This window comes from Bufo bufo, chromosome 4 (genome assembly GCF_905171765.1).
Source record: "Bufo bufo chromosome 4, aBufBuf1.1, whole genome shotgun sequence".
NCBI classification, from domain to species: Eukaryota; Metazoa; Chordata; class Amphibia; order Anura; family Bufonidae; genus Bufo; species Bufo bufo.
Genome location: NC_053392.1, coordinates 580,408,904 through 580,423,867, shown reverse-complemented (window position 1 = coordinate 580,423,867; position 14,964 = coordinate 580,408,904). Strand labels below are relative to the sequence as shown.

The window sequence follows — 14,964 nt, the reverse complement described above, 5'->3', positions numbered from 1 at the left end:
TATGAGATTTATACTAACAAAGATAAGGGGAGCAATAATGCCAACCCCAAATACTCCATAAATATATTACCCACAGGCATAATTTGAAGATCCTACTCATCAGACAGATTACATGTTAAAATGGGTAGAAGCATTACTTACCTCATTGATCCCCATTCCCGTTCCCACGCTTACCGGTTCTCGCTAGTCTCCGGTTCTGGTCTTGACACGCAGGAAATGCTTTGAGATACCAGCTTAGCCAATCACAGGCTGAGGCGGGTCATTACTGCGACCCGTGAATGGCTGAGCAGGCATCTCCTGCCATTTCCTTGTGTTGAGACTTGACAGGAAGTGTAGACCAGTTGGGCCCCAGTATGTGTTGGAACAGCAGAAGTGAGGTATCGGTGAGGTAAAAGCTGGTGTAATCCCTTTAAGAATTCTAACACCAGCTCCGACCACAACCCTCTCTATGTCTCTCTATTTACACCCTGTTATTATCATTCAAAGGCTATAAATGCTTTCGGGGCAATTTTTTTATGATTGTATTATACTCATTTTGCACTAAAATATTTTATTGATTTGGTCTTTATTAAAAATCTTCAGCAGTAGTTATCCTACATGGTTAAGTTTCAGCCTAGCTGCAGAGTATGTAGAGCCCTTTGTTGCGGAGCTTCAAGGTATACCATTAATATCTCCACTTAACTCCCCTTGTAGCTGAAGAAGCAGGTCAATATCCAAGAGACAATTTCCCCAGTAACTGGACGACACACAGTTTGGGAGTCAACTGACTTTACTAGGCATGCGCACCTGGTCCCTGTCCCTGGGACACCGCCCTGATCTTGGGAAACAATGGAACAGGAAAGTGGGGAAGGGGAAAGGGGTTATACAGACAGTGGAACATAAAATAATATAAAAGGGTCCATCTGTTACACTGCTCCCCCTTAACCACAAGCCAGCATACACAGTCTGATCCCCCATCGGATCGGCTTGGGGATGTCTGGGAAGTACTCACGAATCACTTTTCCAGTTCAGTTTGTCGTGATAACCTGTCAGCATTGCCATTCTGTTTTCCGGGGCAGTAGTGAATTGTAAAATCATATGGTTGTAACGCCAAGCTCCACCGCAACAACCGGGCATTGTCCCCTGCCACACGATTTAGCCATACTAACGGGTTGTGATCCGTGAGTAATGTGAACTGCTGTCCATACAAGTAGGGTTGAAGCTTCTTTAGGGCCCACACCACAGCCAGGCATTCCTTCTCTATGGCGGCGTAGCTCACTTCCCTGGGTAGAAGCTTCCGACTCAAGTACACCACGGGATGTTCACCGCCATCTTCTCCAACTTGGCTCAGTACCGCTCCCAATCCAAACATTGAAGCATCTGTGTGAACGAGGAATCTTTTAGATGGATTGGGAGCAGCGAGTACAGGACTGTTAACAAGGGCCTGCTTGAGCTGTTGGAATGCCTGCTCACACTCTGGGGCCCAGACTACTTGGCGGGGACGGTTCTTTTTGGTGAGGTCAATGAGTGGTTTGGCCAGGGTACTATAGTTTGGGACAAATTTCCGATAATAGCCCGCGGTCCCTAGGAAGGCTAACACCTGCGTTTTGGTACGGGGGGTTGGCCACTGGGCTACTGCCTCTACTTTAGCGGGCTCAGGCTTTTGCTTCCCACAACCCACCCGGTGTCCTAGGTATGGTACCTCTGCCATCCCAATATGGCACTTGCTGGGCTTTAGGGTTAGGCCAGCCTCTCTGATGCGGTCTATCACGGCACTTATGTGTCTCAGATGCGCTTCCCAAGTTTCACTATAAATAGCAATGTCATCCAAGTATGCACATGCATAATCTTGGAAGCCATCAAGCAGCCGGTCCACCATACGTTGGAACGTGGCTGGGGCATTTTTCATCCCAAATGGCATGTCCTTAAATTGGTAGAGACCAAACGGGGTGATAAAAGCCGACTTGGGAATGGCATCTGGCGCTAAGGGAATTTGCCAATAGCCCTTACATAAGTCGATGGTCGTGAGGTATTGACCTCTAGCCATCCTATCTAAGAGCTCGTCTATCCTGGGCATAGGGTAGGCATCAGAGACTGTTTTATCATTGAGTCTCCGGTAATCTACACAAAAGCGGGTCGTGCCATCCCGCTTTGGTACTAGAACTACCGGAGAGGCCAAGGGCTATCCGATGCTTCTATGACCCCTAAGTGGAGCATTTCCTGAATTTCCTGTCTCATGTGCTCCCTGACAGCCTCAGGAATTCTGTAGGGCGTCTGTTTAAGGGGTTGTTGATCGGCCGTGTCTACCCTATGGGTAGCTAGCGTAGTGTAGCCAGGTGCGTTAGAGAATGTGGTGCCCTTTGTGGCTAACAGTTGTCGCACATGGATACGCTCTTGGGGACTTAGTCTCTCCCCTAGTTGAATGCCATCTAGGGTCCCTAGTTTATCATGCTCCCCTAGAAGATCCGGTAGGGGAAGATTCTCAAAGTCGTCAGAGGCGGGCGTAGGGTTGAGCGATATACCGGTATCACGATATACCGCGGTATTAAAAAAACGGCGATATGGCGATATCGCCGTTTTGTAAATACCGCGGTATTTCGTGACGTCATAGGAGCGGTCATGTACGCTGACCGCTTCTAAATCTGCGGCCGCCCGCCCCAGCATGAACCGATACGGGACATTTGCAGAGTACTTCTACTCGTGCAAATGTCCCCGATACCTGCTGGCCGCTTGCGGCGGCGCTCTTAGCAGTTCGGCCGGCGTGGGGGAGAGAAGGAATTCTGTCACTCGCATTTCCTGCACCCGACCTCTGAGAGGACGCTGTGATCCGCGCAATTAACCCCTCAGGTGATCACAGCGTCCTCTCAGAGGTCGGGTGCCGGGAATGTGGGCAGTGCCCCCCTCCTCCCTCCCTCCCCAGTATTAATCATTGAGGCCACAGGGTCGTCCCCCCATCATTGGTGGCAGTGGGCCCCCCCTCCTCTCTCCCTCCCCAGTATTAATCATTGGAGGCCACAGGGTCGTCGTCCTCCTCCTCCCCCCATCATTGGTGGCAGTTTGCAGTTCCGATCGGAGTCCCAGCAGTGTAATGCTGGGGCTCCGATCGGTTACCATGGTAGCCAGGACGCTACTGAAGCCCTGGCTGCCATGGTATGTTAGTGAGCAGCATTATACTCACGTGCGTCGTGGCCGCCGGGCGCTCCTTCTTCTCATAGGTCTGTGCGGCGCATTGCTAATGCTATAAGCCTTAGCAATGCGCCGCACAGACAGAAGAAGGAGCGACCGGCGGCCACGACGCACGTGAGTATAATGCTGCTCACTAACATACCATGGCAGCCAGGGCTTCAGTAGCGTCCTGGCTACCATGGTAACCGATCGGAGCCCCAGCATTACACTGCTGGGACTCCGATCGGACCTGCAAACTGGCACCAAAGATGGGGGGAGGAGGAGGACGACGACCCTGTGGCCTCCAATGATTAATACTGGGGAGGGAGGGAGGGAGGGAGGAGGGGGGGCCCACTGCCACCAATGATGGGGGGACGACCCTGTGGCCTCCAATGATTAATACTGGGGAGGGAGGGAGGGAGGGAGGAGGGGGGCACTGCCCACATCCACCAATGATGGGGACGACGACCCTGTGGCCTCCAATGATTAATTCTGGGGAGGGAGGAGGGGGGGCCGACTGCCACCGATGATCGGGGGGGAAGACCCTGTGGCTTCCAATGATTAATACTGGGGAAGGAGGGGGGGCCCACTGCCACCAATGATGGGGGGATGACCCTGTGGCCTCCAATGATTAATACTGGGGAGGGGGGGGGGGGCCCACTGCCACCAATGATGGGAGGGGCACCCTGTGGCCACTGCCACCAATGATTAATACTGGGGGGGGGGGGTGCACTGCCCACTGCCACCAATGATGGGGGGGGGAGACCCGGTGGCGACTGCCAGCAATGATTAATACTGGGGGGAAGGGGCACTGCCACCAATGATGGGGAGGGGGACCCTGTGGCCACTGCCACCAATGATTAATACTAGGGGGGGGGTTACCAGAGGGGGCTGATAAGAGGGAGAGGCTGGGGGGGGCTGATCAGAGGCTGGGGAACTGCCCGTCTGCCCCCATACAGTATAACGTCTCCTTGTAGCTGCCCCCATACAGTGTAACGTCTCCTTGTGGCTGCCCCCATACAGTGTAACGTCTCCTTGTGGCTGCCCCCATACAGTATAACGTCTCCTTGTGGCTGCCCCCATACAGTGTAACGTCTCCTTGTGGCTGCCCCCATACAGTGTAACGTCTCCTTGTGGCTGCCCCCATACAGTATAACGTCTCCTTGTGGCTGCCCCCATACAGTGTAACGTCTCCTTGTGGCTGCCCCCATACAGTGTAACGTCTCCTTGTGGCTGCCCGGCTGCCCCCATACAGTATAACGTCTCCTTGTGGCTGCCCCCATACAGTATAACGTCTCCTTGTGGCTGCCCCATACAGTGTACATCTCCTTGTGGCTGCCCCCATACAGTATAACGTCTCCTTGTGGCTGCCCCATACAGTGTAACGTCTCCTTGTGCCCCCCCCCCCATACAGTGTAACGTCTTCTTGTTGCCCCCCATACAGTGTAACGTCTCCTTGTGGCTACCCCATACAGTATAACGTCTCCTTGTGGCTGCCCCCATACAGTATAATGTCTCCTTGTGGCCCCAAGTGTTTTTTTCTTCTAAATGGGCATTTATCGCGATATATATCGTTATCGCGATAAATTTCTTAATATCGTTATCGTGGGAATATTTTTGATATCGTCCAACCCTAGGCGGGCGCACATATGGCGGCCACATCCTCTGTTCTCTCATAGTAGGGTTTGAGCATATTCACGTGAAGCATGCGTCTCCCCCCACTACCAGAGCACGGGCCGATCACGTAAGTGGTGTCGCACCTCTGCTCCACCACTTGGTATGGGCCCTGCCAGGCGGCTTGGAGCTTGTCATGGCGCACAGGTTTCAAAATCAACACCTTTTGGCCAATCCGAAAGCTCCGGTCCCTGGCACCTCTGTCATACCATCGGCGCTGACGGGTCTGCGCCGCCTGGAGGTTAGTATGCACTTTCAGAGTCAATTCCTCCAAGAGGTCACGGAACTCCAGCACATAGGGTATGACAGTGGTACCATCCTCACCTACTGCTCCCTCCCAGTGTTCCCGGATTAAATCTAGGGGACCTCTAACTCTCCGTCTGAACAGTAGTTCGAACGGCGAAAACCCTGTCGATTCCTGAGGCACTTCCCTGTAAGCAAAAAGGAGGTGGGGTAGGAATTTTTCCCAGTCCCGACGGGTGTCAGTAAAGGTGCTAAGCATCTGTTTTAAGGTGCCATTAAATCTTTCACACAAGCCATTCGTCTGCGGGTGGTAAGGTGAACTAACGATGGATTTGATGCCGCACAGTTTCCACAGCTGTTGGGTAACTTCTGCAGTGAACTGAGTGCCCTGATCCGAGACGATCTCTCTGGGAAAACCCATCCGAGAGAAGACTTGCATCAATGCCTCCGCCACCGTCTCTGCCTGAATATTAGTCAGAGCCACAGCTTCTGGATACCGTGTTGCATAATCCACTATAGTTAAAATATACCTTTTGCCTGACGGGCTGGGTTTGGCCCACGGTCCTATAATATCTACCGCTACCCGTCCGAACGGTTCTTCGATGATGGGTAGAGGTTGCAACTTAGCTTTGTGGCGATCCCCTCTTTACCTACTCGTTGGCATGTGTCGCATGTTTGACAGTACTGCCTAACATCTTTAGAGATGCAAGGCCAAAAAAAAGTGTGGGTAAGCCTGTATCTGGTGCGGCTGACCCCTAAGTGTCCTGCCAGGGGGATATCATGCGCGATCTGTAATAACCCCCTCCTGTACTTCTGTGGGACTACTAGCTGTCGGGTGGAGATAGGTGGGGACCCTGCTGTGACCCTTTCAGAGTCCCGGTACAATAACCCCTGCTGCCAAAAATATCTCTCTCCTTCTATTCCGGTCTGGGCCTGGTTTACTTTATCCCTATAAACCTGCAACGTAGGGTCACTAAGGGTTTCTTGCCCAAATGCTGCGGGGGTATCCTGGGGATAGGGTGAACGTTTTGGGGAAGGGTTCTTCCCTGGACCTCAGAGTGTGCCGGGTTGTTCAGGGAGTGGGACTGTGACCTGGTGGTAACAGGATAGGTCTCGTTGGTACCCTGGGAAGGTACAAAAGCGGAAGTCATCGGGCCAAGATCATTTCCCAGCAAAACATTAGCGGGTAGGTCTTTTATCAACCCAACATTAACCATTCCCGCCCCCACACCCTAATGTAGATGTACCCTGGCTGTGGGTAATTTGTGGATGGTCCCTCCCGCCACCCGTACAGCTACAGAACCCCCAGTGCGGTCGTTGTCTGGAACAAGATGTCGTCGCACCAGGGTGAGGGTGGCACCAGAATCGCGCAGCCCCTGGGTCTCCTTGCCGTTGAGGATAACCATCTGCCTGTGATGCTGTCGATTATCAGTCTCCGCCTGTATTGGGTCTGCCTCGTGTAGAACACCCCAGTGTTCCTCTGGATCCTCTGCTCTGATGTTAAGCGGGACAGCCTCTGTATGGTAGTAGTGGGCGGCTGCCCGCGCTGGAGAAGGTGGACCTGGACGGATCCATGCAGCCTGGTTTCGGTTATGGGTACAGTCCCTCTGATAATGCCCAAACTTTTTGCAGGCATGGCACTGTATGGTGCTGCGATTAGGGTATCTGTTCGCTGGGATACTAGGCAGGAGCCCTGTGCATTGTGGTGCTGGTGGCCCAGGGGGTATTGGTCTGGTATTGGGTCTGAAGCTTATCCTGTATTGTCTGCGGGCATCCTGGTAGTTATCTGCCTGTCCCGCTGCATCGGATAGAGTGGTAGGTTTCCGGTCCCTTACCCACTCCTGCACTTCTGGATTTAGTCCATTGAAAAATTGTTCCAGTAGAACCAGCTGAGTAATTTCCTCTGCTGAAAAAGCTTGGCTTGCCTGTAGCCAGGCTACGGCTGCCCTCTGCATGCGGCAGGCCCACTCTTTGTATGAGTATTTTTCCAGTTTTTTTGTGTCCCTGAATCGTCTCCTGTATGCTTCTGGGGTGATGGCATATCTTGCCAAAATTACCTTTCACCCGGGTTATAGTCTGCAATCTCCTCGTCAGGTACAGCTCTATATGCCTCTGCTGCACGGCCAGTTAGCTTACCAGCGAGGATCCGTACCCAGTCTGCTGGGGGTACCTGGTGTAGCCTCCACTGCCGTTCAAAGTCTTGCAGGAAGCCATCGATCTCATCCTCGGCTTCCACAAATTTTTTAAATGCATCATGCGGTACTTTGACTTTCGGTTCAGGAACCGGAGTACTAGTTAGCGATCTTTCCAATGCCCACTGCTCTGCTTTCCGGAGTTGGTTCTCTCTCTCTCCCCTTGCAGTGATCAAGCTATCCACCTGGTTCATGGTGGCCTGTACCAGCTCTATGGAGGGATTCTTCACCTCTCTGTTGAACTCTGACTCTCTGGTTTCTGTAGCCATACTGCGTGCCCGGTCTCCCTCGGTCAGTTCAGCAATTAGTACGGCCTTCGTTTTATTGCTGGCTATCTGCCCTCTCGCTTCCAGCAATTCCTTTAATGTTGTCCGTTTTAATCCAGCATAGTTCGTCTCCATTCACAGTTCCATTAAACGACCTGTTATCTGCACGAACCGCTGCTGCTTTCTTCTGCTGCAAGGCTTGTATCCCGCTGCTTGCCACCAATTGCTGCGGAGCTTCAAGGTATACCATTAATATCTCCACTTAAATCCCCTTGTAGCTGAAGAAGCAGGTCAATATCCAAGAGACAATTTCCCCAGTAACTGGACGACACACAGTTTGGGAGTCAACTGACTTTACTAGGCATGTGCACCTGGTTTCAAACCCCCAACAGCCTCATTTACATACAATACATAGATTACTATGGTGCAAGGAAAGGTGGGGTCAGACAATAGTAAGGGATGATGGGAGGTTGAGGGGGGACACTGCAGCTAGTTTAAACAGGGTTGTCAGTGTCCCTGGGACACCGCCCTGATCTTGGGAAACAATGGAACAGGAAAGTGGGGAAGGGGAAAGGGGTTATACAGACAGTGGAACATAAAATAATATAAAAGGGTCCATCTGTTACACCCTTATCTCTGAATTCCTGACAGTTCATAACCATTTGTTTAAGTCATACTGTTATCAGTTTCATAAGAATTTAGATATAATGAGTGTTTATGAGCTGTCAGGAATTCAGAGAGAATATTAAGAGCTATACTAAGATATTCTGCAGCTGGGCTGAAACTTAACCCTTTGGGAGAAAAACTGCAGAAATTTAAAAGTATAATAAAATACGTTAATTAAAAAAGAATAAAGTAAATCATTAAAAAAATTCCCCTGAAGGTGTTCTTAGCCTTTAAAGCCCCTTTTTCTTTTTAAATAGTAAGTTTACATTATTTTTGTACTGTTTTCTACACTTTACTTTTTGAAATATTATCCAAACCAATCAAGTAAACGTTCTGCCCGGGGAAACAGCAATTTATTAACATTTTACACTCCAGCTCCTTGAACTCAGTAAATTAAGTAGATTTAATTAAATTTTGCTTCAAACTGAAAAAAAAAAAAACAATAACTCAAAATCAATAAAAGAATAAAAGCATAAGTGTGGCTTGTTTGCAACCTGAATGGTGATACAGAGTCCCTATGGTTCCATACTATGGAAGCACTTCGCTAGCCACAGTATGATGCCTCTGTAGGGTAACATGTTTTGGCGATACTGTCCTCAAAAAGCAATGCATACCTCATAATTTGGCAGCAATTTTTGTTATGGATACGGAGGAGCAGGCAGTTGTTGGGGCCAGGTTATAGTTCGATAAAGCTTGGAGGTTGTACCAAGCCCTTCTACGTCTGTGGGCATTAGGCCTGAAGCAACATATGTACAAAGTTACTGAAAGAGCCTGGCCACTCTGGACAATGCCTACTAGGTCCCAAAGCGGTTCTCTTCTGGGACCCCAGCGATCAGCTGTAATCTGTGGTGGAACTTATTTCCCTGGCTGCAGCATCTTTCGGGTGACCAGTGTAGCCTTAGTCTTACTATATCAAAGGTCAGTACAGAGATCTCTCTAATCACCTATTTATACCCAGGACTGTGACAAGGGGACAGTGGTTGCGCGCCACAGGTTGAGAGGGTACACTTGTTGTTAGGGACTCTCAGTATTCATTGCTGGTTGGTAGGTCTTGCCACCATCAGGACACAGGCGGTGCGATGATGTAATTATCATTGTGCCACCTGAGGCGGACTGGAAAAGACTTGTGTACTGCGCCAGATCGCAGACTGCGACATGGAGGTGAGTATTTGGGTTTCTTATTTTGACTGGGGGAGCACTAGTGGGACAATCTAAGGGGGGGGGGGGCATTATTATAACTGGGGAGTGCTTTGAGGACATTAGTACTACAAGGGGCAGGATAAGGGGCATTTTTTTATGACATTATCAGGGCTTTATTGGGGGTACTATAGAGGAGCATTTTTCGACTCGGACACATTATAGAGTCTTTATTAATACTAAAGATATTATAGGGAGCATTAGTAATACTGGGGGCACGATAAACAGGCATTATTCCTATGGGGGCTTTATTACTACAGTGGGCACTATGGTCGTGTCATTATTACAGGGGTCAATTTATGGGGGGATTAGGATAAGTACTACTGGGGACATTATAAAAGAGCATATTTACTACTAAGGCACACTGTGGGGGGTTTAATACTGCTGGACGCATTATGGCAGGCTTTAGTACTACTGGGCCAATATGGTGGGCTTTAATACTACTGAAGTACTATATGGGGGCATAATACTGGGGTACACTGTAGGGGCATTAATACTACTGGGGGCACTGCGGTGGACTTTATTACTAATGGGGCACTATAGGTGGGCTTTATTCCTTATGGGGGCATTATCACTAAGAGGGCATTATGGTGGGACCTACTTCTACTGGGGGCAATATAGAGGGAATTATTACTATAGGGGGGAAATATAGTTAGCTTTATTACCACTGGGGGACTACGGGGAACATTACTCATATGGGTACTATGGGGCATTATTAATTCTGGGGCACATTGGGAGACATTATTACTATTGGGGGAACTATTACTGATAAGTGCACTCTGGCAGAGAATTGTTACTAGAAGCACTATTACTGTGGGGGGCACCCTGGCACAGCAGCTTAGCACAATTATTTTTGGGGGGCACTATATTTATGGCACTATTACTGTTAGGGGCACTATTTGCTGAGTGTAGTCATTTTTGTGAGCACTGTGATGCAATAATTATTGAAGGGGGCACTATGTGTGTCATACTAGTATTTTCAGGGGGAACTATATGTTTCTGCAGTATAGTAATGGGCAGCACAGTGGGCACAGTATTGCAGGTGGCAGGATAGGCTGTTCAGAAGGTGGGAGGATGATGAAAAAGTAGGAAACTAAGAAGTGTGGCAACTCTGCAGAGACTAGAAGTCATCATGGCGGTCTGGGACAAATGGCGAACATGAGGAAACAGAACCGTATATCATAAGAGATGTCACTGGATATAATAGGTATGTGGTGCTGTCTTCTCCTGTATGTTTGGTAGCACTGAATTAACATTTATCACTGTTCTCTTCAATGGGGGTACTCAGTTCGAAGTTGATGTCACCAAGGGGTACTTGGTGTGAAAAGGTTGAGAACCACTGGTCTAGAGGAAAGAAGGTTTGTACACAAACATAGAAGAGGATTCTTTACGGTAAGAGCAGTGAGACTATGGAGCTCTCTGCCTGAGGAGGTGGTGATGGTGGAGTCACTAAAAGAGCTCAAGAGGGGCCTGGATGTATTTCTGGAGTGTAATAATATTACAGGTTATAGTTATTAGATTTCTGGAGAGGATGTTGATCCAGGTAGTTATTCTGATTGCCTGATTGGAGTCGAGAAGGACATTTTCTCCCTACAGTGAGAAAAAACTGTCTTCTTGAAACTTGTGTTTTTGTTGGTCTTACTCTGGATCAACAAGATAATAGGCTGAACTGGATGGACGAATGTGTTCTTTCAGTCTTACAAACTACCGTATGTAAGGCTAGGTTGACATATGCGTCCAAATTCCGGCATAGGAACAGAATACCGTAACCTCAGGATTCGGGATACTGCTGGCACCTGATGGATCCCCTTCACTATAATAGGGTCTGTAAGATTTCCAGAATAAATACCGGCATTCTGTGGGACTAAAAAACCACTACGTGCTGGGGCATTTTGTCCTTTTTTTTTGCCAGAACCTCGGCCGCTGATGTGAACTTAGCCTTATTAAGATAGTAAGTGCTAAAGATAACTGGTAAAAGCAAGCAATTGGTCTACCAAAGGGTTTTTCCAATGACGTCATCTCCTGATATGCTAAGTATGCCAGAAGGTCACACCCGTGAGGTCCTGTATGTTTCTACAACTTTCACTGATTTCAATGGAGAGTTGGCTGTGCACACATGGTCACCTTGCCATTAAAAGGGTATTCCGGTAATAAAGAGTTGTAAGCATCCTCTGGATAGGTGATAAGTACTAGATCAGTGGGCCCAATGACTGGGACCCCCACCGACCGTCAGAATGCTCCATTCAAAGTCTATTGGACAGACAAAGATAGTAGAGCACTGCTCTCTGCTACTTCCATCAGTCCCACAGTGCACATGCTTGACCGCCACTCCACTCAAACGGGGAATACAGGACCCTCATTATGGTGATCAGTGGGGGTCCCAGTAGTCAGATCCACACCAATCTTGCAGTTATCACCTATCTAGTGAATAGATGAATGTTACTTATAATTCTTTATAAAGGGAATACCTCTTTAAAGAGAACTATGAGGAGGCCACCTAGAATCGGAAGTGGACATCTCTCTTCAGGTGACAGGTCCTACGGAATTCCTAAATGTAATCCTGTCTCACTAAGAAAGGCTAAACCATTAATTACTGTGAAATAAAATGCCAGCGATTCATCTCCTTGCCAGCGCTTTACTTCTGTAATTCACGAAATTAATCAATGCTGCATATTTCTGCTTGAAATGTCAGGCTGGTTCTTCTTGCTCTCCAGCCAATGGCTCTTGATGGAGTATTCGTGTAAGTGATGGGTACAGACGTATTACTTCCCCGCGACAAAATAATCAGCAGCTTATGGGCTATTCATTTTAGAGGAGTTTGCTTGATTGAGAAAATTAACAGTCCTGCTGCACAAACAATTGAACCCATCATATTCACAAATTGCTATTCTTTAATCTGCACATAGCAGGAAGCCGTTTTCTACAAATTATTGAAACAGGTTGTCTGGTATGGACTCATTTTTGAATTCTGAACACATTTTAGTGATCAGGTTCCTGGATAATGATATAAGTGCAGGAGTTGTGGAGGTTCCTCTTGCTGGGTCCCTTGGCATTCAGCTGAATGTTTATTTACCCTGCAGTGACACCGCAGGTGGATTGAGGAATTACACAACACCCGCCAACATCAACCAGCCACTGATTTCATTGTATACTGGTGGTCCTCCGGGGTCAAGCTGTTCCCTGTTTCTCGTTTCCAGCTCATTGAGACCACAGTTCTCTTCAGAGCAATTTGTTACATGCCGCTTGGGGGACAAGCCACCCCCTGTCCTTTCTGGAAGTTTACATGCAGGGACTGAAGCGTGGCGAAGAGAGCGGTAGACTAAAGGAATCGGAACTGAGTAACAAGGAGCAGGGAAATATGCTTGATGGCCTCGTCACAGTATACCTAGCACAGCGCCGTACATTGCATAGTGGCTGTGCTTGGTATTGCAGTCCAGGCCCATTCACTTAAACAGGACTGGGCTGCACATAGACCATGAGACCGATGGATGTGATGTCACTGGCCTCAGAGGAGGCCAAAGCACTCACCATAAGGGTCCATTCACACATCCGTGTGTGTTTTGCGAATCCACGAATCCGCAAAACACGGACACCGGCAATGTGCGTTCTGCATTTTGCGGACCGCACATCGCCGGCACTTAATAAAAGATGCCTATTCTTGTCCGCAATTGCGGACAAGAATAGGACATGTTCTATTTTTTTCGGGATCGGAATTGCGGACGTGTGAATGGAGCCTAAAGCTGCAGCCTCTTCAAACAGCTGATCAGCAGGGGGGCTGGATGTCAGACCTCACCCATCAGATATTGATGACCTATGCTGAGGACGGACCATCAATATTGTACACCTGGAAAAAAACAAAACTTTAAATCTGGGGCAGGTCAATGCATGTCCAAGTCAAAATAAGTCTGCAATGAAAGACGCTGCTGCTGATTACAGAGCCAGAGCGATATCTACAACTGCAAGATTTCATGCCCAAAGGGAGTCATTCACTAAAGACTGGAATTTCACATGAAAGGTGGAATCTGATTGGTTGCTACGGGCAACTAAGCCAGTTCTACTTTACACCAGTTTGATAAATGACCCCCACTGACCTTTTTACTTCTTTTTGTACCAGAGTCCATGAGAAAATCCACAATAGCAAACCTGCCACACATCGGCACGAACCGTTGTGGATTTCCCTGAGGACTCGTGTGGATTTGCTGCAGACATCTTCTAGCGTGATCCATCATGTTACTCACCAAGGGTCCAGTATGAGACGTCCTCCAGAACGGCATAGCTGCTGTACATTGCATGCATGTACATGGTGCGAATCATCAGCTCTGCCAGCAACCACCACAGAACAAGGCGAGATATATCTGCCAGCAGCCCGGAAAGATGAACATTCGGCCGTCTAGTGTCCTGTGCATATATCTAGCAATAACAATAAAAAAAAAAAAAAAAAAAAAACATTCACTGCCAGTATGCTAGACAGATATGAGATAGATAGATAGATAGATAGATAGATAGATAGATAGATAGATAGATAGATAGATAGAGGGTCGGACTGGCCCACCAGAGTACCAGAGGATCCTCCGGTGGGCCCAAGCTCTGACAATAATGGACCTCAAAAAAAAAAATAGGCCTTTATGCCCCTTTCATTTTTTAGGGGGCGAGTGTACAACTTTTTGATCACTCTTTACTTAATTTTTAGTGGCAGGAGAAACGACCAAAAAATGGCAAATCGGCAATTTTTTCATTTTCTTTTACCCATTTTTTCCATAAGGGATTACGGTAATACTTTTATATTTTGATAGTACGGGCGTTTTCGCACGCGGTGAAACCCATGATGTGTATTTTTTTTTTTTCATTTTTATTCTCATTTTGGGGAAACGAGGGTGATTTGAACATTTATATTTTTTTAACATTTTTTTATTTGTAAAAACCTTATAAATTTTTTTGTTTACACTTTTTTTTTATAGTTCCCATAGGGAACAATAACAGGCATTCTCATGCACTAGCATTGGAGTCTATGAAGGTTTTACTATTTTCCTATGGAGACCTATTACAGACAGGGGCTCCATAGGAAGGACTGTGCCGCAGCCTCCTGTCGTTCACTATGACAGGGGCGGCCGCACACAAGCCCCGGCTCCTCCGATTGCCGCACGGGGGAGCCGGAGCATAACCGGAAGCATGCGCTTTCGGTTTTCAGCTCGCTCAGATGGCGGGGTCAGGTTTGACCACGGCATCTGAGAGGTTGGCCTAGTTGCTATAGCGGAGCGGGCGCCGTCTTTAAAGACCCGACATGTAACTGCAGCATCCTCTGTTATGATGCTTTTTGAGTGTTGGGTGCTGAGGGAGTCACCGCCGGGTCACTCTGTCTTGACCAGGGTATACAGATACAGCTCCATGGCAGAAAAAGAAGGCTGTGTTCGCAGAATTAAAGGAAAATGGCCGACCTCCACAATGTCAAGACTGTACAGTCCTAAACTGGGAAAGGTGCAAGAAAATCAACAATTTATCCTAAATGATCAATCCTAGTGTGACTTAGTCAAGACTGGGGCTCCTTTGGTATATGCACCACAAGCCTGAGCTACTGTATCAAA

General features: G+C 48.2%; 1 protein-coding gene across 1 annotated transcript in view; it reads right to left on the bottom strand.

Annotated features, from left to right (window-relative positions):
* The window catches only part of HHAT (hedgehog acyltransferase), a 366,627-nt gene that overhangs the window by 288,376 nt on the left and 63,287 nt on the right, over positions 1-14,964 (bottom strand). The window contains 1 exon segment of the mRNA XM_040430369.1: positions 13,621-13,792. Coding sequence (XP_040286303.1) covers positions 13,621-13,792 — 172 coding nt within the window.